Source organism: Hippopotamus amphibius, chromosome 17, assembly GCF_030028045.1.
Source record: "Hippopotamus amphibius kiboko isolate mHipAmp2 chromosome 17, mHipAmp2.hap2, whole genome shotgun sequence".
Classification (NCBI taxonomy): Eukaryota; Metazoa; Chordata; class Mammalia; order Artiodactyla; family Hippopotamidae; genus Hippopotamus; species Hippopotamus amphibius.
The window spans coordinates 53,353,303-53,374,791 of NC_080202.1; the positions used below are offsets into that span (position 1 = coordinate 53,353,303).

At 50.1% G+C, this 21,489-nt stretch overlaps 1 protein-coding gene across 3 annotated transcripts in view; it reads right to left on the reverse strand.

Annotated features, from left to right (window-relative positions):
* The window catches only part of RNF213 (ring finger protein 213), a 110,906-nt gene extending 90,136 nt beyond the window's left edge, over window positions 1–20,770 (reverse strand). Inside the window, exons 1-5 of one of the 3 annotated variants that reach the window (XM_057715054.1) lie at window positions 20,726–20,770; window positions 18,249–18,390; window positions 12,371–12,442; window positions 11,487–11,647; window positions 6,854–7,006 (exon numbers count right to left, since the gene is read on the reverse strand). In XM_057715054.1, coding sequence (XP_057571037.1) covers window positions 6,854–7,006; window positions 11,487–11,647; window positions 12,371–12,442; window positions 18,249–18,390; window positions 20,726–20,770 — 573 coding nt within the window. Of the gene's footprint in view, window positions 1–6,853; window positions 7,007–11,486; window positions 11,648–12,370; window positions 12,443–18,248; window positions 18,435–20,315; window positions 20,662–20,725 lie in introns of those variants that run through there. The other 2 variants (XM_057715055.1, XM_057715056.1) reach the window with 2 other exon arrangements.
* Window positions 20,771–21,489: the final 719 nt, after the last annotated feature.

Consider the following 21,489-nt stretch of genomic DNA (forward strand, 5'->3'; position numbering starts at 1 on the left):
ACATCTTGTTACGTGAAGTAGGGAGTTAATGGCCCTTGAAGAGTAGCATTTCTGCATGTAGCCAAGATAGGAATACAGGTGAAAGGGGAAAGAAACTAGGTGAAAGAGGACATAACACGGAAACCTCAGATGAATTACCATATTTTAGTGTATATTACCACCCTTTTGTTAACACACATGATTTAAATAGTGCCATGATAGTCCCGGTTAGACCATACAGGGTCAAATGAGGAACAAATGAGGTAAGCCTTGATGTCTACCCAAAAATGAGGATGAAGGTGGTCTTCTCCCCTCCCCACTTTTTCTTTGATTATAAAAATGTAGCCCTTGGGACTTCCCTACTGGTGCAGTGGTTAAGAATCTGCCCGACAATGCAGGGGACACAGGTTTGAGCCCTGGTCCGGGAAGATCCCACATGCCGTGGAGCAACTAAGCCCGTGCGCTACAACTACTGAGCCTGCACTCTATAGCCAGAGCCACAACTACTGAGCCCACGCACTGCAACCACTGAAGCCTGCGTGCCTAGAGCCCGTACTCCGCAGAGAAGCCACCGCAACGAGAAGCCCCCACACCACAACGAAGAGTAGCCCCCACTTACCACAACTAGAGAAAGCCTGCACACAGCAACGAAGACCCCCAATGCAGCCAAAAATAAAAAACAAAAAAAAAAAATAATAAATCTTAAAAAAAAAAAAAAAAAAAGAATCTGCCTGCCAGTGCAGGGGACACAGGTTCGATCCCTGGTCTAGGAAGATCCCATATACTGCAGAGCAACTAAGCCTGTGTGCCACAACTACTGAAGACCTCGAACTCTAGGGCCTGCATACCTCAACTACTGAGCCTACATGCTGCAATTGCTGAAACCCGTGCACGCCTAGAGCCCATGCTCTGCAACAAGAGAAGCCACCATAATGAGGAATCCGCGCACCACAACAAAGAGTAGCCCCCGCTTGCCACAACTAGAGAAAGCCTACACACAGCAACGAAGACCCAACACAGCCAAAAATAACATAAAATAAAAAGAGCAGCCTTTTTTGTTTTTGGGCCTGCGCTCTCCTGCCTTCCCACTTGTATCTGTCACAAGCTTCCTATGGTAAATTCTCTCTTTGTCTATCACTTTGCCTCACACTGAATTATTTCTGTGACGAGACAAAAGAACCTGAGCTTCAGTAAGTTCTGAGACGAGGTGAGAAGTTTCAATTAAAAGACAGTGGGTTCGACATACACAAAAATAAACTCAAAATGGATTAAAGACCTAAGTGTAAGGCCAGACACTATAAAACTCCTAAAGGAACACATAGGAAGAACACTCTTCAACGTAAATAACAGCAAGATCTTTTTTGATCCACCCCCTACAGTAATGGAAATAAAAACAAAAATAAATAAGTGGGACCTAATGAAACTTCAAAGCTTCTGCACAGCAAAGGACACTATAAGCAAGACAAAAAGACAACCCTCAGAATGGGAGAAAATATTTGCAAACGAATCAACAGATAAAGGATTCATCTCCAAAATATATAAACAGTTCATCCAGCTCAATATCAAAAAAACAAACAACCCAATCAAAAAATGGGCAGAAGACCTAAATAGGCATTCCTCCAAAGAAGACATAGGGATGGCCAAGAGGCACATGAAAAGCTGCTCAACATCACTCATTATTAGAGAAATGCAAATCAAAACTACAATGAGGTATTACCTCACACCGGTTAGAATGGGCATCACCAGAAAATCTACAAACAGTAAATGCTGGAGAGGGTGTGGAGAAAAGGAAACGCTCTAGCACTGCTGGTGGCAATGTAAATTGACACAGCCACTATGGAGAACAGTATGGAGGTTCCTTGCAAAACTAAAAATAGAACTACCATATGACCCAGTAATCCCACTCCTGGGCATATACCCAGAGAACACCATAATTCAAAAAGACACATGCACTCCAATGTTTACTGCAGCACTATTACAATAGCCAGGACATGGAAGCAACCTAAATGTCCATCAACAGATGAATGGATAAAAAAGTTGTGGTACATATATACAATGGAATATTACTCAGCTGTAAAAAGCAATGAAACTGGGACATTTCTAGAGACATGGATGGACCTAGAGACTGTCATACAGAGTGAGGTGAGTCAGAGAGAGAAAAACAAATATTGTATATTAACACATATATGTGGAATATAGAAAAATGGTACAAATCAACTGGTTTGCAAGGCAGCAATAGAGACACAGATGTAGAAAACAAACATATGGACACCAAGTGGGGAAGGCAGGGAGGGTTGGAGGGGGATGAATTGGGAGACTGGGATACCAAATTGTACACTCTAAATATATGCAGTTTGTTATATGTTAACTGTATCTCAATAAAAGTTCTTTAAAATAAATAAATAAATGAATAAATAAATAAATAAATAAAATGAAATTTTAAAAAAAGACAGTGGGTTCGAGTACCCTCCTAAGTCAGGGATCGTGGCTACAAGTCCCAATCTGAGGTGCAGCTGGGTTCGAGTCCCATTCGAGAAGGAGTGTGGTTTCAATAGGAAGTGCTGTGCCAATTCAGGAAGGACAGCGGGACTGAGGAGAGTGTCACCCTTCCATCTGGCATCTGATCAAGCACTTCTTTCTAGCAAACGGGCAATGCCCAAGCTCCCTCTCTGCAGCTGTCCTTCCCACCATCTCCAGACCAAAGTAACCTTTCTCAGTTTCAGTTTCCTCTTTTGTAGAACTGGGTTGACACACATGGGCAGTGCTTTGGTGGGAGAAGAGGGGTGGGGGTCTGTTTATAAACATAGGTGGGCTTTGCAGAATCAACAAGAGAAAAGAAACTGGGATGAGAACTAGAAAGATCAGATGGATCCTCAGCCTGACCCATCCCAATTAGTGGTGTCACTGGGACCAGTGCCAGCCTCTCAATTACATGCTAGCCAACTGCAAAAGGGAACCAAGACTCCACAGCAGGGACTGCTGAAGAGGAAGTGAGGGGCCATCAGGAAAAAGACACAACAAGAATCTCTACTAAGGGAACCACAGGATTCCTGGATTTGCTGAGGAAGCCTGACTGGACCAGTTCTGCCGCAGTGATTGGTTTAGGGATGGTTACGTATCCCAGTCAGAGCCACTGAGATCGCGGACAGCTTCCCCTGAGAGACGCTTCCTCTTTCTTCTCTGGAAGCCCCAAAAGGAGGCATTCTCTTGCCCCCTGGATGATACAATGGGAGGTGGATAACTGTGGAAGGGTCCAGTGTTAGAGAATGCTATTGAGAGGCCAAGGAGCTAACTGACATGAGGAAAGCAGTGCAAAGACACAGAGAGATAACCAGACTTCGAGAATATCACCTAGGTGCCTGGGTTAAACCTCGCCTGCAGCTAGGTCTACTGGATTACTCAGTTACCTGACTGACGAATTCCCTTTATTGTATTAATTAACCAGAGCTGGGGTTTCAATTATTTGCAACCAAAAGATTTCTAATGTTAAAATACTCAAACTTTAAAGTAGATGGTTTCACTTCTACAGAAGCACTAAATAAGTCAAGGTAATCAATGTTCTAACAGCTTTGGTGGATAAGATTTCGGGCTCTGGTAGACATTCTTGGGCCACAGCATCCTCAGGGCTCCAGACCTCTACATCATGGCACGGTACAGAAGGACCCCTCTGTGGCCGGTGCCCAACCCTCTCTGGTCATCACAGAAGGTGGCAGGAGGCTTCTGACCCCGTGAACAGGTGCCAGCCGTCCTCCCCATGAAAACTGGATCAGGCCAGCCTTCTAGAAGGAAGGGGGCTGTCAGCGGGGAAAAAACAAGGAAGCACACACCACAGCGAGATAGGCGACCCCGCAGAACCAGGAGGGTCTGGGAGGCACAGCTGTGTAAAGATGGCAGTAAATGCAGGACAAATCCCTGGAGGGACATGACCCAGTTCCTGGAAGACAACCATTGGGGGAAAGGGTGACACAATGATAACAGCCCACCATGTGGATCCCTGACCACACCCCAGCCCCCAACAGCAGACTGGTGGACGTCACCACACCTGTGGCAGCAGTGACCAGCCAACCCTCTTTTTATTTATTTATTTATTTATTTATTTAATTTATTTTTTTGGCACACGGGCTTAGTTGCTCTGTGGCATGTGGGATCTTCCTGGAGCAGGGATCGAACCCATGTCCTCTGTATTGGCAGGCAGATTCTTAACCACTGCACCACCTAGGAAGCCCCCCCTCTTTTTAATAGAACCAAACCCTGGAATCTAAAAACATGATATAAATGAATTTATTTACAAAACTGAAATAAATCCACAGATAAAAACAAACATGGTTATCAAAAGGGAAAGGTGGGGGGAGAGATAAATTAGGAATCTCGGATTAACAGATACATACCACTGTATACAAAATAGATAAACAACAAGGACAAGGAACTATATTCAATATCTTGTAATAACCTATAACGGGAAAGATTCTGGAAAAGAATATATACATGTACTATATATATATATACACACACATAACTGAATCACTCTGCTGTACACCTGAAATATTGCAAATCAACTATACTTCAATTTAAAAAAATAATAAAATACATAAACAAATAAAACCAAACGCCACCTATCTGAGAGGCAACAAGGGCAGCCTCTGGGCGGTGGGCATTTGCTCTCCCCTGATCACCCCTCCCGGGGAACTCCCCCACATTTGCGGCCCACCTATCTCTTTCTCCTGGGAACTGCCTTTTATGTCCTTCGCCCACTGTCCTGTTAGTACGTGGATGTCTTATTTCTTTGAAAGAATTAATTAGGTATTTCAGTTGTGAACCCTTTGTCACAAATGTTTTCTAGTCATCTGCTTTTCCACATTATTTCTGAATGGTCCCCTCTAACCCCGAATCCGGATTATTTATATGTCCCTATCAGCATTTATGGGGTTGTTTTGGTGAGGCTTAGGAATATCTACATAATTTTATAAATAGTCACCTATATTTTCTAGAACTTTTAGGGTGTCTTTTACATTAAAATAGTCAACCAATTTGGTATATATTTGTGTTTGGTATGAGCAAAAATTGTTTTTTCCAAATGGTGAGCCATGGTTCACACATCCCTTACTTAACACAACTTTACTCTCTGATATATGATGCCACCTGTATCACCTGCTCAACTGCCATATATGCTCACATCTGCCTTGGGGATGTTCTATGTCAACCCCTCTGTAATGGGTCTCTGTTATTCCATTAAGATATTATATTGCTATCCTTATAGTTCATGATACATTTTGATGTCAAATATTCCATTTACTGTCTACTTTTCTACATTCTTTATAGGAACTCTCACCAATTTATATTCTAGGTGGACTTTAGAGTCTTCAAAAACAAAAACAAAAACAAAAACAAACCTGCTGGGAGCAACACTACTTTTACACATTAACTGGCTAATTGGTTGTATACATCTGAGGAGAGAAATGACATCTTTATGATACTAAACCTTCTGTCTGAGAAAATCTATTTGCGGTTTGGTTTTCCTGTTTTTATAGATGAAGTAGTCACTCTCCACCCCCAATGCACTGACACCCTCTGTATTTACAAGGTGCTTTTGTTCTTTTCATATTTTTTGGCCACTCCACATGGCTTGTGGGATCCTGGTTTCCCAACCAGGGATTAAACCCAGTCTCTAGCAGTGATGCACTGAGTTCTACCACTGAACTGCCAGAGAATTCCCAAGGTGCCTGTGTTTTGGGGTTTTTTTTTTTTTTTAATGTTTTCATATTATTTTTTTTTATTTCATTTTTTTGGGGGGGAGGGCTATGTTGGGTCTTAGTTGTGGGACACAGGATCTTTTGTTGCAGTGCATGGGCTTCTCTCTAGTTGTGGTGCGTGGGCTCCAGCACATATAGGCTCTGTAGTTTGGGGCATGAGGGCTCTCTAGGTGAGCACAGGCTTAGCTGCCCTGCGGAACATGGGATCTTAGGTCCCCAACCAGGAATCAAACCTTCATCCCCTGCACTAGAAGGCGGATTCTTTACCAATGGACCACCAGGGAAGTCCCAGTGCTTCTGTTCTTAACTAACCAACAAATCCAAGCCCAGCAGCAAGACCACACCTGGTTTATAGCCTTCCACCTCACACGGAGCACCCAGGGCTCTGCATACAGCAGCCACTCAATAAATCTTTGTTAAATGAATCAATGGCCCTCTGTAAAAGACTGATAGTTAAACACCACAAACATCACTCTTCAATATCTGAAGCCTCACTGCTTTTCCTCATAAGCAAAAATACTTCCATTACATATATTAGCTAATTTCACTTCTGATATTATTAGCGAAACCCACAAGACTCACAAATGCTATCGAAAACAAAAGAAGTCAGGATTTGAACTTCCAGAAACCAGAGATTAAATTCAGCAGGCTCCCACTGCACAACTGAGGTTCAAAACATGAGCCCATAACCTCAGGCGCTGGCAGCTGCGGGCAGCAGGGGTTTTCTCTAAGCCTCAGCAGAGGCTCGGCCTTTGACCCCCACCATCCTGGTCCCAGCCCCTACAGGAGACCCAGGTCCCCCTGCTCTTTTCCATGAAGAGAATCTGTATGGCCTGTGGAGCTTTTGCGGTAAGTTTTCCCATGTGCCAAAGGAGATAACTGCACAAGAAATTAAAAGATAGATGGAAAAGTGGGGGTAGGGGGCCGCACACAATAAAGCTGAAATTCAGTGTTAGGAGAACATCCTCAGAGTCACAAGAGCTGAAACCCAAAGGCATGGCTACTATGTAGACCAGCTCAGGTAGGAGCGAAAAGCACCTCCCTCAGCGTCAGAGAGGGTGTGGGGCTCAGTTCCATGCAAGCCTTGACGGGAGGCATCCTGTGCCACTATTCATGCAAACTACCTGCTCAGAATCTGGAGAGCATGCGTCAGCGACCTCAAACGGGGCTACGTCCTCCTCTTTTCTTCTTTTGCAGGCAGAGTAACTAGCAGCCTCCAGCTCATCGGATGTGGATGTGCCATCTGCCGCATCTACAAAACCCTCTGATGCAACTTCCTGTTGAAACATGACCCCCTTCAGACAGAGCGGGGTGACCACGGGCACCGCTCCATCAGGACCTAAGGGACCCCCAACTCAGGCCCAGGCAGGGAAATGCTCTTGAGTGAGGACTGAGCCAGCTCCCCAGCTCCTGGGGCATCCAGGTTCAGCAGGCACAGGGTCTGGGTGTAGGGAACCCAAGAAAAGGTCCTGCAAGTGGCAGGCAGAGCAAATCCATGCAAACGAGCTGCCCCATGCTAGGGCGGGTGTCTGCAAGCCTTGGCACACCCGACCTCCCATGCAAGCAGGCCCAGGGCCTGCTACCCTCAGTTCCATCCCAATGCCTGGGCTGGTGCTTCCGGCTTCAGCTTCAGCTGCGAGGACATTCCTGAGGAGCAGGCAGCCCAGCACCTGCGGCCAGGCCGCGAGGGGGCTTCTCAAGGACGGGGGCACGCAGGGCAGTGCCCAACCCCTCTGGATGGCATATCTCAAGTGGCATGGAGCCAGCCCTGTGCCATCCCCCCTTCCCTCCTGCCTCCTCCTTCCTCTAAGAAAGCAGTGAGGGCCAAGGGGCTCGCTAATGTGTCCCAGGCCACCAAGCTGGATAGGGCAGGGCAGGGCCAAGGGTACAGGAAAGTTGAGCCCAAAGTCAAGGCCTGACTTCTGCACTGCTGCTGCCACAGATGACGAGAGACATCTGTTAGGCCCTTGGGTGCAGGTCAGCAGGGTACCTGGGCCTCCCACATGGGGGGCTCATGGCCGGCACTGCCCTCAGGGAGGGACGAGGGGAAAGGCCGCGAGCCTCTGACTGAGTGTTGGGTAGGGCGGGCAGTCAGCATGGAAAGGGAAGAGGAGTTCTCCAAGGGGCACCTGGAAAGGCCCAGTGGGTGAGACGGGTCAGAGCACACGGGCAGCCCAGGCACAAAGCCCACCCCAGTCAGCGCCAGGTACCCAGGCCAGCTCCATCCTGTCCCAGCAGGAAGCCAAGGGAGGCGACACTGGAAGGAACCACAGGGTCAGTGGGCACCTTCAACCCAACTCCCCGCTCCATCCTGTGCTCTTCTTTCTTGAGGGGGTGGGGGGAGCTATCTCAGGGGGAGAATGAATCCATTCAGAAGCAAGAACCAGTAAAACCACCCAGTCAGTCAGCATCAAAGGGCCACCACAGAAAGGGCAGATAGGGACAGGAGCTCCCCATGGCCCCATAACCCCAACACCCCTGCACCCACCCCACGACTTCCGGGTGAAGGACCCACTCACTCAGTGGCTGGGGATGAGGCCAAGCGGTCCGGGTCCCGGTTCTGGCCATTTCCCTTGGTCCCCTGCATCATCCCACCACTGTCAGGACATCACAGCCTCGCCCACAGGCCCTTCCACCCACACGCACACCATTCTCTATTAGGATTATGTAAGGTCACTGCAGGGACTGGCAACAGTCACAAAAGGCCTCATGGGCTCACCACCAGGCAACCCCCCAGCATTCCTTTGTAACTGCATCTGGCTTCCTCTCCTGTGTGGATGGGTAAGTGCGCAGCCTAGGTTTTCTTTTTAAATCCCCTTCTGTGTAACAATACTACACAGTTGTCTTACACTGAGGTGAAGATCATAACATAACCTAAAATTAACCACCTTAAAGTGCACAACTCAGTGGCATTTAGCGCTGTACAACTGTCACTTCCAAGTAATTCAATCACTCGCATCCCTCCAGAAGGAACCCCGTGCCTGGCCCGCGGGGGAGCTCCAGGCACTCAAGTGGCTTTCTCCAGATTCCTCGCCAATCCTGGGAGCTGTTTCAAAATCTTATTCCCCAGAGGAATCTTCTCAGGCTTTTCACCCCAGGCTTCTAGCACACCTGCTCGTGACCCCAGCTGGAACCTTCCACCTGGCGGCAGGGGGTGGTGGGTAGCACCTTCCCATCTGCCTTCAGTGCTTTTGAGGAACACCCTCTGCACAGCTGCTTTTCCAACCTTAGAGAGTTAGTTGCAAGGAAGGTGCAAAAAAAGGCAAGGACCCTTGTTACTCCTTCTGGGAACCCCCAGACAGGTCACAACAAATATAATTCCTTGAGGACAGGTCTGCTCGGCCCCCTCGGGAACCAGCAACCCACATCAGAACATCAGAACCAGGCTGTCATCCTCAGACCACCAGCACGCGGGAGGGGAGGGCACGGCTGAGTTAAGGTTGAGTTACAACACCGCAGAGCTCTCCCACCAGGTTAAGCCCCTTTTTCTTGATTCTGCACTCACTCATTCACTTGGTTACTGCAAACCTTGGACTATTTTCCAGAGTTCCAGTAAAGTTTATTCTTACAGTTCTCACTTTTGGGGGTGTTTCTCTGAGGTGACAGGCCCTCGGAGTTCCCTTCTCTGACATTTTTGCTGCTATCACTCTACTATACGTTGTCCTTTATCTTTTTATTTATCTACCTGATTTGATTACAAGAATTCCCTCACATTTTGAATCTTTGACAGAAATAACAGTTGGAAGGCCACAGCACTTTCTGTAAGGATGACAGAAGTGACTCTGCAGGGTGGAATATTCAGGTGGACTCCAACATTTGGCCATAAAACACTAACGCTGTGATAAAACCCTCAACTGAACCCTCACATGCCTGAGGTTATTTTCTGACAATGACAGAAGAAAAGCAGAGGGCACCCACCTTACTGGGGGTCCTACCACATTACTCTCACCTGTAGCGTGAAATCTGCCCCATCGCTGCAAATGCTGACTTTTAATCAATTCTTTAGTTTGATAGGTTTAATATAAAACCTTGAAACTCTTAATTTTAAGTGTTTGATTTCAGAGGTGGAACAGCTAGATGTTTAATGGCCATTTCTATCTTCTCTACTGGGGACTATGTCTATTGCTGGCCCATCTTCCTATTGGGTTGGTTACTGTTTCCTACTTCATTTCCAAGAGCTTTTCACATATTGAGGCAACTTATTCTTTGCTAAAAAAATATTATAATGTAAATACAAATCTTCCCATGTACATACAAATATGTAAATACCTATTTTTCCTAAACTGTTTGCCCTTCATTTGTGCTCACGAGGTTTTTAATTCTTTTAAGACTTTTGCTGGAGTCAAATATACCAATCTTTTGTTTGTATTTTTCACCTTTGCTTTAATTACTAGCAAATCTTTCCCCATCCAAGGCCAGATAAATATTTATGTATATTTTCTGCAACTGGTTTTATACACATTAAGGTCTGTTTCCGGGTTGTCTATTCTGGTACATTGACTCCTCCCAGGAGTCACTGTTTTAATGACTGGCTTTGAAACATGTTTTTTGTTCATCTAATACAGCAAATCCCACTCAAGGCTTTTCTTTTTAACAATTTTCTTGGTTATTCTTGCCCATTTTTTCTTTCAAGAGAATCCAAAATTTAATCAAGGTTAAAAAAAACCCTAATCCTGCTGGGCTCAATACCATTTTCAATCACAGTGTCATAAACTTACTTCCTAATGGCGTGTGCTCCCTGATACTCACTTTAAAGAGTTTACCCAAAATTTCAGTGTCCCACGTGCCCCAGGCTTGGAGCTGGCCACCCTGCTCTGGACAGGATTACTGTCCCAGGGGAAGGATACACTCACATACACATCACAACTACCACACACACCCACACACATATACTCTCATACAAGTGCACACACACATACTACGTACACATATACACTCCACATGTGCACACGCCCACACATGCACGCACGCACAACAAGCTGCAACACTGCCACCTATAGCACCTCCCACACTGCCCAACCACAAGGAATAACTGGGGACCAGACAGAAAAACCAGCCCCAACCAGACAGAGAGACAATATGCTCTCAGTCCTGCAAGGAACTTGGAAGCAGACCTGGCCGTCTGGGTCTGGACAGGCTGGACTTCAGTGTGGGGAGCTCTGTCCCATCATTTTCCCTGAATCTGTTCAGGAAACTCTCTGCAAGCCTCACCTGGGCTCCAGCCTGGTTACTTACTCAGGAAACGCTCTCTCAGGGTCTGACATTTATAGGGAGACAAGATGGCTTGACTTCCCCTTCGAAGAAGAATGTCTGGGTAACTGATGGCATTTCCTGAGCACCCCCCTCTTCCCTCAGAGCCTAGAGGAAACTTATGGACTGCCTGGTCCATGCAAAACGCCCAGAGAAGACCCAGGCACCCATGTGGCAGAAGCTCAGGCACCCAGCCCCAGCCCATGCACAGCGTCTGTGAGACACAACGTGCTGGGTATGGTGGGAAGAAAAGGAAGGGGGATGGGAAACCAGAGACCCTGAGATGAATAAGGCACAGAAGGGGCAGCTCTGCCACCGCCCAGCATGCAGGGGCCAATGGGCTGAGCAGCAGTGAAGTGAGGTTGTCCTGGAGGGGATGCTGTGGGAACATGCGGGACCTTGTTCAGCCACTGATGAAACCACAGCAGGAAACAGCATCCTTGCAGAGCAGGTGCATGGGCAGAACCATTCCTCCTAGACCCACTTCCCCAGGGGTCAGGCACTCACTTTCTGGATTTGCCAGGAGGTGTCTGAACAGGGTTCATCTGGGTTTTCTTTCCAATCATCTGAGCCCAGAGACAAGAAAGGGCTGCTATCCTCCCTCAGCTCTTGTCCACACTCGATTTCTCCCTCCGGGGCAGATATCGCCTTGAGGTTGTTCGCAGAATCTACAAAGGCAGATGCACATGGGTCACATCTCAGAAAAAACAAGTGAACATCACGAAGGAAAACTTGGACTCCTCCCATGAGCATTGTTCAAGATTAGCCCTCTCCCCAGCCGAGGTCCTGCCCTGGGTGTGGTGAGGCGAGCCTGGTACAATTTCTGCTGTCAGGTGGGCGAGAGGGACCCGGAACCCCGGTCTCAGCCCAGCCCAGCAAGAGAGCGCAGTCCAGCACCTCCAAGTGGCCGCATCAGCACAGCCCTGGACGCTAATGTCTCAGGCACCTCAAACTCTACAGCGCTCCAAAACAGAATTGCCGCCCCCCCTCCCTCCAAAAAGCAGCCCCACTCTCTCCCCAGGGGCAGGCTCCCCGCCTTCCCAGCCCCTCTCCCAGCGGGGCCCAGGGTCTCCCAACACCTCCCTGTACTCACCCTTCCCTGTGTCTGGGGGGCTGGCCTGCCTCCAAAATCACATCCGTGTAGAGTCGTCACCCATAGCACCGAGGGCCAGACACAGTGACCTCCTCCCCACACTGAACCCTTCAGGGGCCCTATTTTCAAACCTGAGTCTTCATGCCCCGCCCCCCCGCCCAGGCACACACACACTCCAGATGGTTTTCTGCCTGGAAGCCTCCCTTAGACTGATTCCCAAGGCCCCAGGCCCACGTGGGGAGGGGGGTGCACCCTGCCGAAGCCCCTTCCACCCCCTTCTCCCAGTGCCCAGTCTTACCACCGCCCTCCTCCTCTGTAAGCTGTGGAAGGCAGGGACCAGTGGCTTTATTCTCCTTGGAGTCCCCAGCACCTGAAACGTAAAAGCCCCTCAGGAAACTTTGCTAGATGATTTCAATTAACAGGACTTAGAATTTCTAACAAATACATTAAACTCTACAAACACACTCTTGAACCTTAAGGCAAAAGAACTAAATAAAGCTGGGAGGATATTCGTAACACACAACAACCCGGGGCCACTGTCCTTTGATGATAAACCGTGGGCATCCTGACCTCCTCTCTCTTTCACCAGCGTCCACTGCGGGGCGCGGCCGCCCATTAGCCTGATCCAATCCGAACCTGGCATTTCCCCGGCCCCAGTGATTGGCAGAAGTATAGCAGGGGTCCAGGACTGGTTACTGGGGTTTCTGACCCATCAACTCCTTCCTCACCGTCAGACAAACACACCCTATGCTCGGAAACAACCAGTTTGCCTCCATGAGGGCAGCAGCCTGAGGACAAAGCAGGGCTGTCAGGACCTGAGAACGATGCAGAGGTGTGCGGAGACCTGACCCCCTCAGTCTGGACACGGGTGTGCGCAGCCCAGTGCCCTCCTCCTGCAGAGGAAGCAGGGAGCTGGGTTTCCAGTCGCCTCCAACATAAACAGCCACAATGACTGAAACTCAATAAGAACCTAAAACAGGGAACTTCCCAAAAGAACACAGCGGCAGTTCAAAGAAAAAGAATTACAAGTGAGCTCTTAACTCTTGAAAAGACACTTAGTTTCCCTACCAATCAAGGAAGGGACAATGGAACCCAAGAGGTACCCATTTCTACCCATCTGACTGGCCCAAAGCTAGACAGGGTGTGGCTAGAATTGAAACCGCGACGCGCCTGAAGACAAGAGGGGCCGGGAGAAGCCTTGTATAGGGAGGATTTGAAAGTTTCCAGTTTCCACTGTAAATGCACTGGCTCTTGGGGCCAGCCGGCCACTCCTTGGAGCTTGCCCTCCAGACAGACTGGCCCCGGGGGCAGATCCCGTGCAAGCATCCGGCCCAGCCATGTGCATCTGTGGCAGAAGAACAGGAGTCCAGGATGGGGCTGGCTGCTGTGTGGCAGAGCTGAGGCCAGTCTCAACTAGAAGCCACGGAGTGGTGCTACATAAGGGAAGCAGAGGGTACCAGCTTATAGAAACACACATGCGTGTGTGCACGTTTCCACATGGAAGAAACATCTGGAAGGTGACACAGTTAATGTGTTCATGGGGGATGTGAAGGGCCTGGGCTGGGGGTGAGCTGAGGGGCTTTACTGTCTTTTATAGTCTCCTGTAGCATGTGGGTCATTTGCACCAGCATGTGTTACTTCTACAATCATCAAAATAAAAAAGAAACTAGCTGGATTCAGTAAGAGCAAAGCTTAACTAGCACCTATTTGGATATTCTGCATGTTAACCCATGAAGTTCTCATAGCCAACCTGTGACCTGCTCAGCTGGCAAGTGGGGGAGCAGGTCTGAATCCATGCTCAGAGGCCAGAATAGGTCCTAGGGACAGCACTAAGGCCACCGTCCTTCCCTCAGGACTGTGGCTGAATCAGAGCAAATTCCTGTCCCTGCCTCATGAAGCATGGGCTCAGCAGGTGCATGCATGCTGGGCAGCATGACCACCCCTGCAGTGACCCTGAAAACAGGTGTGCCTGCAGGTAACAGACACACAGGTATCCAGAGAGAGGTAAGAGGGTCTGAGCTCTCCTTCAGCCAGATCCCCAAATCCAGTCAATGGCTGATTAGCACATGAATGGGGGAAGAGGGCAGGCAATCCCAAATCGCTGCTGCAAAATTAGTTCAGCCTAAATCAGTCAGCAGCAGACTCCATGGCTAGGCTCCCAAATGAGCCTAGGCATGGAGTCTGTGGGTTGGTGATTGCTGGCAGCATCTCTGGGTCTGCTCCCCCAGCAATCACCAACCCTCTCTCAGCTGGAAAACAAGGGCTGCAGCTGCCTTCTCTTGAATAAAGTACCGCATGCCACAAGCTTTTATATGAGGTCTTTAGAGCAGTCAAAGTCATAGAGACAGAAAGTAGAAGGGCAGATGCCAGGGTTGGGGGAGGAGGAGGGACAGTCAGTGTCTAATAGGGACAGAGCTTCGGTTTGAAAAGAGGAAGAAGTTCTGGAGCTAGATGGCGGTGATAGCTGCACAACACTGTGAATGTGCCTAATGCCATTGAACTGTCCACTTAAACGTGGTTAAAATGGTAAATTTGTGTCAAAGCAAATAATCAATCAATCTATAATAAGGAATACAAGGGAGTTTTATGTGAGCAAAACTGAGGACTATAGCCCAGGAGGCAGCCTCTCAGTAGTTCTGAGGAACTGTTCCACTGAAGCATGGTTTTCAGTACGGTCTTATATGTTGTCAGAGCAAAGAACATACACCAAACATTACAGGGGTACATCCCTTCAAAGTTTCAGATGAAGCAGATTAGCATGAACACTGCAAGTCAGTACAAGCCCGGTGTCTGGGAAGGGAACCTTAAGGGTGGGGGGGTGCTGATGTAGACGCCACAGCAAAGGAGGCATTTATCCTTATCTTCAAAGCAGGGTCTCTAATGTTAAAGCACTTGTGTGATGTATGTGTGACAGACCATGAGTCAGGCTGTTCCAGTTCACACAAAGTTCAGGCTGAATCATGCATATTCAGGCTGAATCATGTATAAGCCCGAACGAGTTTCCCATTTCTCAGTTTGTGAAAGTCTCTTTCATCATTTGTTATTTTGTTGTTGTTGTTTATTAAATTTTATTTATGTTTTATTTTTTGGCTGCACTGCCCAGCATGTGGGATCTTAGTTCCCCTGATCAGGGATCGAACCCACGCCCCTTGTGTTGGAAGCACAAAGTCTTAATCACTGGACCACCAGGGAAGTCCCCATCATTTGTTTTAAATATTTTATCACAATTTAAAAAAATTAAAACCACCATATAGAACAACGCAACTCTCCCAGCCCACCCACTCCTCCCGCCACCAGGCAGCCCCTGGGTCAGGGCATTGAAGGGGAGCAGAACTTCCCACCCCAAAATATGCCACTTGTGGCATGAGGATTACTTTGTGCTAAAGGCAATTAAAACTCAGCAGATTCAAGGAAAGCTCTTGACCTCACCCTCAAGGGCCTAAATTTACATCAAAAAGGGGGTCTATACCAGGAAGAGAGCCACTAATATAGACACCATTTTACCAAGAAACTTATCTGCATAATAGAGCAACCTCGATTTTCCAAATATCCCCTGTGTCTTCCTGCGAAAAGCCCTCCTCTTTGCAGCCCCAGATGCTACTCCTCCCCTTAAGTCAGGATATTATAGAAGCTTCAAGTACCCGGCTGCCTTTGGGGTCTCATACTTTTATGGGGCTCCCGTACACATGAAATGTTAATCTGTCTCTTATCAATTTGTCAGACCAGCCAAAGAATGTAGGAGGGAAGAGGGAAATGTTTTCCTTCCCTGCAGCACAAACTTGATGGCCAGTGCAGGCGACCACAGAAACCGAGTGGTCACATCATTGGACCCGTAAGTGCTGGCAGGCGGGCGGCTCCTTCCCTGACCAGTGAGCCCTGCACAGCCACACCCAAACCCCTGGGCCACCCCTCGTCCACTGCAAACTGCCTCCAGAGCTCCCCCAGCAGCCCTCAGCCCTTCCTGGACTCCTAAGGGGTCTCAGCCTTTTTCTATCATAAAAATATCGACAAGAAAAACTTGAAAATGCAGAAAATAAAAGAAACAATGCATTTCCCAGAACTCACCCCTCCAAAAAAAAAAAATAACCTTCTAGCACTCAAGGAGGAAGTCCCACCTGGATTCTTGGTGCATCTGCCAGAACAGTGAGGTCCTGGGGTTGCGGAGGAGCTCCTGACCACTCCCTACTCCCTGCCCTGCTGGACCTACTGGCATTGGAAGCCCTCCACCATCGGACCAGACGAACACCCTACTCTTGCTCTACCATTCGACTGCACCCCTGGCAGAGTCGGCCACCCTCCACCTATGCCCAGGGTGGCCTGAAACTCCTCACACACTCTCCTTTCATGCCTATATCTGTGTGGCCTCCCATTCCCTGCCCAGACCCAGGTATCCTGGCATCTCTGGGCAGCTGCACCACAGCCTCTTCTAGCTCCACGGATCCCAGCCTTGCTCAAGTTCCAGAGGAACAGTCCCCACCTGCAGCACCAGAGGGAGCCCAGCATCCAGGACGCCCAGAGCTCACAGGCTGGGCGGCCTGGCAGACCTCCAAGTGGCTAAAAGGTGGAGATAACTCCCTCATCCAAGCCTCCAAACATTCTGGTTTCACTTTCCATTCCTGTGAATAGAGGCTCAACTGGGGTGTGAGCAAGCAGAGAGACCTGTAGGCAGGAAGTGGGTGGGGGTCAGAGGCAGGACTCACCATTCAACACCGGGGTCCTCAGCCCTACTGTCTGCCCCACAATGAATGACCAGGGCCCCTACCCTCCCGCCCCCAGTGACCCAGCCCTAAGGACAATGGCCCTGTCCAGCACTCACTTGCTCACAGAGGATAAGTGGGCAGCCCAGAAGCCAGCCAACCCCCAACAGCTCTCAAAGCAAACCCCTGGAGCTGGCATTGATGCCAAGCACCTCAGAGGCACAGGCTCTCCACCTTGGCAGTGATCGTGCCCTGCTAAGGGTTGGGGGCCCCAGAATGACCTCTAACCAGGTCAAAGTGAAAAGCTGCCTTGCCTGGACAGGCAGAACCCTAGAAGGTGATCAGGTGTTCTCAGACAAGGCTTTTTCCCTGTTCTGTTGGAAAACACATCAGTTGCTCTCAGCAGCCCCTGAAAGCCCCTCACACAAAATTAAAGGGGGGCAGAGGAAAGTAAGCTTTCCTGGAGGCTCTTCCAAAGGGGTCGGTCTCAGGAGGTGCCAGGCACAGGACATGAGACTCAAATGAAGCCCTGACTTTCTCCTGTAAATCTGTCTCATGTCAATTTAATTCTTAGACAAGCCAGAAGGACCGAGAAGGGTAGAAGAAAACTTCCTCCCTGATGATGCTGAGGCCAGCAAGACCTCAACCACATCTTCCTTCCAGGGTACTGGTTCCAGCTCCTGAGTTCAAAATCATTTCTCTGCCGGCTGCTAGCTGTGTGACTCTGGGCAAGTTACTTAACCTCTCTGTGCTTCACTCTTGACCTCTCTAAAATGGGGATTGAGGATAGCTCCTCTCTCAATATTTAGCACAGCATCAGGCAAATCACAGGTTAGCTGACTGGTTTTATTTGTGTTTTTAGTCTCTGAGCTCCCAAAGACCCCTCCTCCCAAGGCCCCTAGTCAGGCAGATGTTCTAAAGACCAGGGGCGGGGAGCCCTGGCAGGTGGGAAATTCTGCCCAGACACCAAGAGCCCAGCCACGCCATGATTCAGTATCTGGATCAGGAATCAATGATAAGAACAGACACTCAGCTGCCCACCAAGCTCCTCCCAAAGGGTTAGCAGCAAAAGAAAATCAATAAAAAAGTGACAACAAAAAGTGGCCACCCCTCCATACCTCTTATAGTCCAAAGAAAGCATTTGTAAGGTGAGCACTTTGCACAAATGCAGCAGAAACAGGACCAATCAAAGAACTGGGGGCATCCATCTCATCTCTGCCTCAAAATGCACCTTCTTCAGTTCACAGATGCCTCCAGCAAAGGGCCAGATAAAACTGTATTTCTAAGAAAGGTGCTTCTTCTAGAAAGAGTTCTTTAGCCACAGAAGACCTCACTCTGCTGGCCTGGGCTGCCTGCTGGCCAAGGTCTCCATTTCCAGTGAAGGAGGCCAGACTGAGCTGACTGCAAGTGCGCGCCGCCCGCCCCGCCCCGCCCCCCCCCCCCCCCCCCACTGGGCTCCCAGCCCCATTAGGGCCTTACCTGGTACGGGGGCTGCAGGAAGCAGTTTCTCCCCACACTGGCTGCAGAAATTTGGGGCTTCCTCTTTGGAGACATGCCCACAAGAAGGACACTCCATACCTCCAGGGAGGGGAATTCCTGAGGCTGGCATGCCTCTGCAGATCTGGAAGCAAGAGTCCCGAGGCAGTCAGCTTTATACTCTGCCACCTGTCATGTGACCACAGCCTTGCTTCAGTTTCATTTTCTGGGAAAGTGAAATTGCAGCGGCACAGAAGTTCTCCCTGCTCAACTGAAACCCAGCCTAATCACCTCCCCTGAGGCACTCCAGCCTGCTTCATCCCAACCTCTCCCTCCAGCTCCCTCCTGGTCTGAGCCCCATGTAGCTCCAGCACCCACTTCCTTTTCTGCTGTCCCTGCCAGGCTTGCCCCTCCCAGCCTCCTGAGCTCTCCATCACTCAGTGAATCTAAAAATGTCCCTGCCCAGCTGAGATGGAGCCAGTTCAGCTGAGCGAAGTGAGTGGAGAATGGGGGTAGTGAAGGAGAAGGCAGAGACACAGCTTGTGCAAAACCCCGAGATAAGACAAGGGGTGGGAATACCTGCTGCATGCCCCAGGCAAGACACTCAGATTCTCTGTGCCTCACTACAGAAATGCTGGCAGCAAATGGCTGAGTCAGAGCCTTTAAAAAGAACCAGCCTGCACAAGGCAACCCAGGGCTATAGGGTTGACAGTCAGGATTTCTAATAACGGGACCAGTAGTCAAGATTCCTAATAATGGGGATTGCCATCTACTAACCCTGCACTCTTCTCATTGACCATCAACACCCACTGTGGGGGTGGCAGCAAACCAAGGTCAGGGTCATGCCAGGGCCAGGGCTCAGGCCAAGAATCTCCAGCCTCCAGGGACGACTTAGTACATCCATGGTGAGAGTGGAGATAGATATCTTGGCTCTTGGGGAACAAAGATCTACTGGCCACCCATTTCTGCTGGCTTCAGCTCCAAAACTCTGTTGGAGCAGTGGCCAAGTCGCCTCCTTCCCCAGCTGGAAGGGCACCCAAAGGGCCCTGATCAGGCAGCGACTCTCTGCTCCAGCTCTTCTGCTGGCCCCAGTATCCCATTCTCACTTCATCTGTGGCATGGGTGCCCCTCTGCCACCACCAGCTTGGTCTCCCCTGATGCTGGGCTCTTCAGGGGGGCCAGGTCAGGGCCTGACCAAAAGCACTCTGTGTGCAGTTATCCTCAGGGCCCTGGTCCCCACCTCCTTTCTCCCTGCCATATGCCCCCTGAAGTAATCACACTGAAGCCACCACCACTGTAGTCTGGGCACTCTCTCACTAAAACATTCCCAGTGACTCCTCAGGACCTAGGCCTCTCTCCAGAAGTGTATTCTCTCCAAAGCTTTGCATCCCCACGAACCAGAAAACTCACAGCAGGGATGAGAATTCCTCACTCAAGTGTCCTATTGTTTCTTGCCAGAACCAGGGGCCTAAGGGCAAATGCGAGGGCCGGGCACCAACACTTCTCTATTCAATCAGCTTCCTGACTTTTCCCTTCCCCCTTTTCCCAGCCACATCCCCCAAACATCACCAAAGAAACCCAGGTGGTGGCCCCTATCATCCCCACACTCCTCCATTCTCAGCCCTCCCTGGCTTCCCCCAAGGCCGAGTCCCACTTGCGGCTCTCAAGGCCATCACTGGAGAGGTGCCAACCTGGCCTTTAGCCCCTGGCCACAGGCAGCTCTGCTAAGTGAACCCTGCGCTAGGGTTGATGTGATGTGGGCAGTGATGCCGTTCTCCTAAAAGTTACTATGAAATAAAGATATGGGCATTTTTCACAACATCACTTTTCCATTGTTGCAATTAATGAAAGCGAAGGATTCCGTTCCGGGGTAGAGGCCCCCAAGTCTGCCCCCGGGGTCTACCCGTCCCGGTTCGCTATCATACCCCGCCGCGCCCCCTCCCAGGACAGAGTGCTCTCGAGTTCAAAGCCGGACGGGCGCTTCCCTGAAGGGAGTCCTCCACACGCGAGGCTGGGCCCCCGGGAATGCCACAGGGCCCGGGGAAAGCGCGCTGCCCCCGCCTCGCCCACCTGCAGTGCACAGCCTGAGAGCGGGGTCGCACAGCGCCGCGGGGCGGGGCTGGACCGGGAAGCTGCGGCGAAACCGAAACTCAGCGCGGCAGGAAGGGGCGGCCCGGCGCGCACGGCGGCCCGACGCGGCGCATCAGGGCGCAAGCGCCGCTCCCCGGCAGTGTCTCGTGCCAGGCAGCCGCGACCCAGGCCCAGACCCGCGGGGCCTCTGATCCGCGGAACCCTCGCACTCAGGGCACCCGCACTCCGACCTGTGGAATAGCCGGTACCCACGGGAACTTGCGCTCCGCACTCATGGGTCTCTGCATCCCTCCCTGTAGACCCACACTCCGCCCGCTAACACCCGCGTCCGGTGTACCTACGCCCGCGCCCCGCAACTGCGCATCCCCGCCCCGCCTGCCAGCCCACACCTGCGCAGCTCCCGCACGCACACCGCAGCGAATCGGAGATTTCATTTCTCGCGTCCTGGGTCCCGCCCCTCTGCCTGCTTCGGCAGGCGCAGCGAGGTTCGTGCGGGTGTGGCCGGAATTCCCCATTGAGTGGCGCCCCCCAGTGGACCCAGCGCCGGGCCAGCTCGCCCGCCCCAGAGTCGCTAAAGGACCAACAGAGTGGACACCACTGTTAGAACACCGCTCAGGGTGGGGTCAGAATGAACACATCACGTGGCTTGAGAAAACACATTTACCTGCCAGGTGCAATATCTTTAATTTTAAAACCCAACACAGGGACTTCCCTGGCAGTCTAGTGATTAAGACTCCACGCTTCCACTGCAGGGTACTCCGGTTCAATTCCTGGTCGGGAAACTAAGATCTTACATGCCGCGCAGAGTGGCCAAAAAAAAAGAAAGAAAATAATTAAAACCCAACACAACTAAAAGGAATTAGAATTCTTCCTGTGAGTGACCAGGCCCTACCAAGGGAGGCACCCTTAGGTCATTTTAATGCCACCAGGAGATCTTCCCTCCACCCTCTTCATGTCCTTGTCCACTCCTTAGAGGAATCATGAAACAGTAAAGGGATTTTAAAAATCCAGCCTTAGAGAGGTGGTGGGGGGTGGGGGTGTGTGGGAAGACATTCAGGAGTCTTTCTGATCAATAACTATTAAAGGCCAATTAGCAGGGATCATATTAGGTGATGGGAGGCCTGGTTGTAAGGCCCCCATTGGTTGTATAACT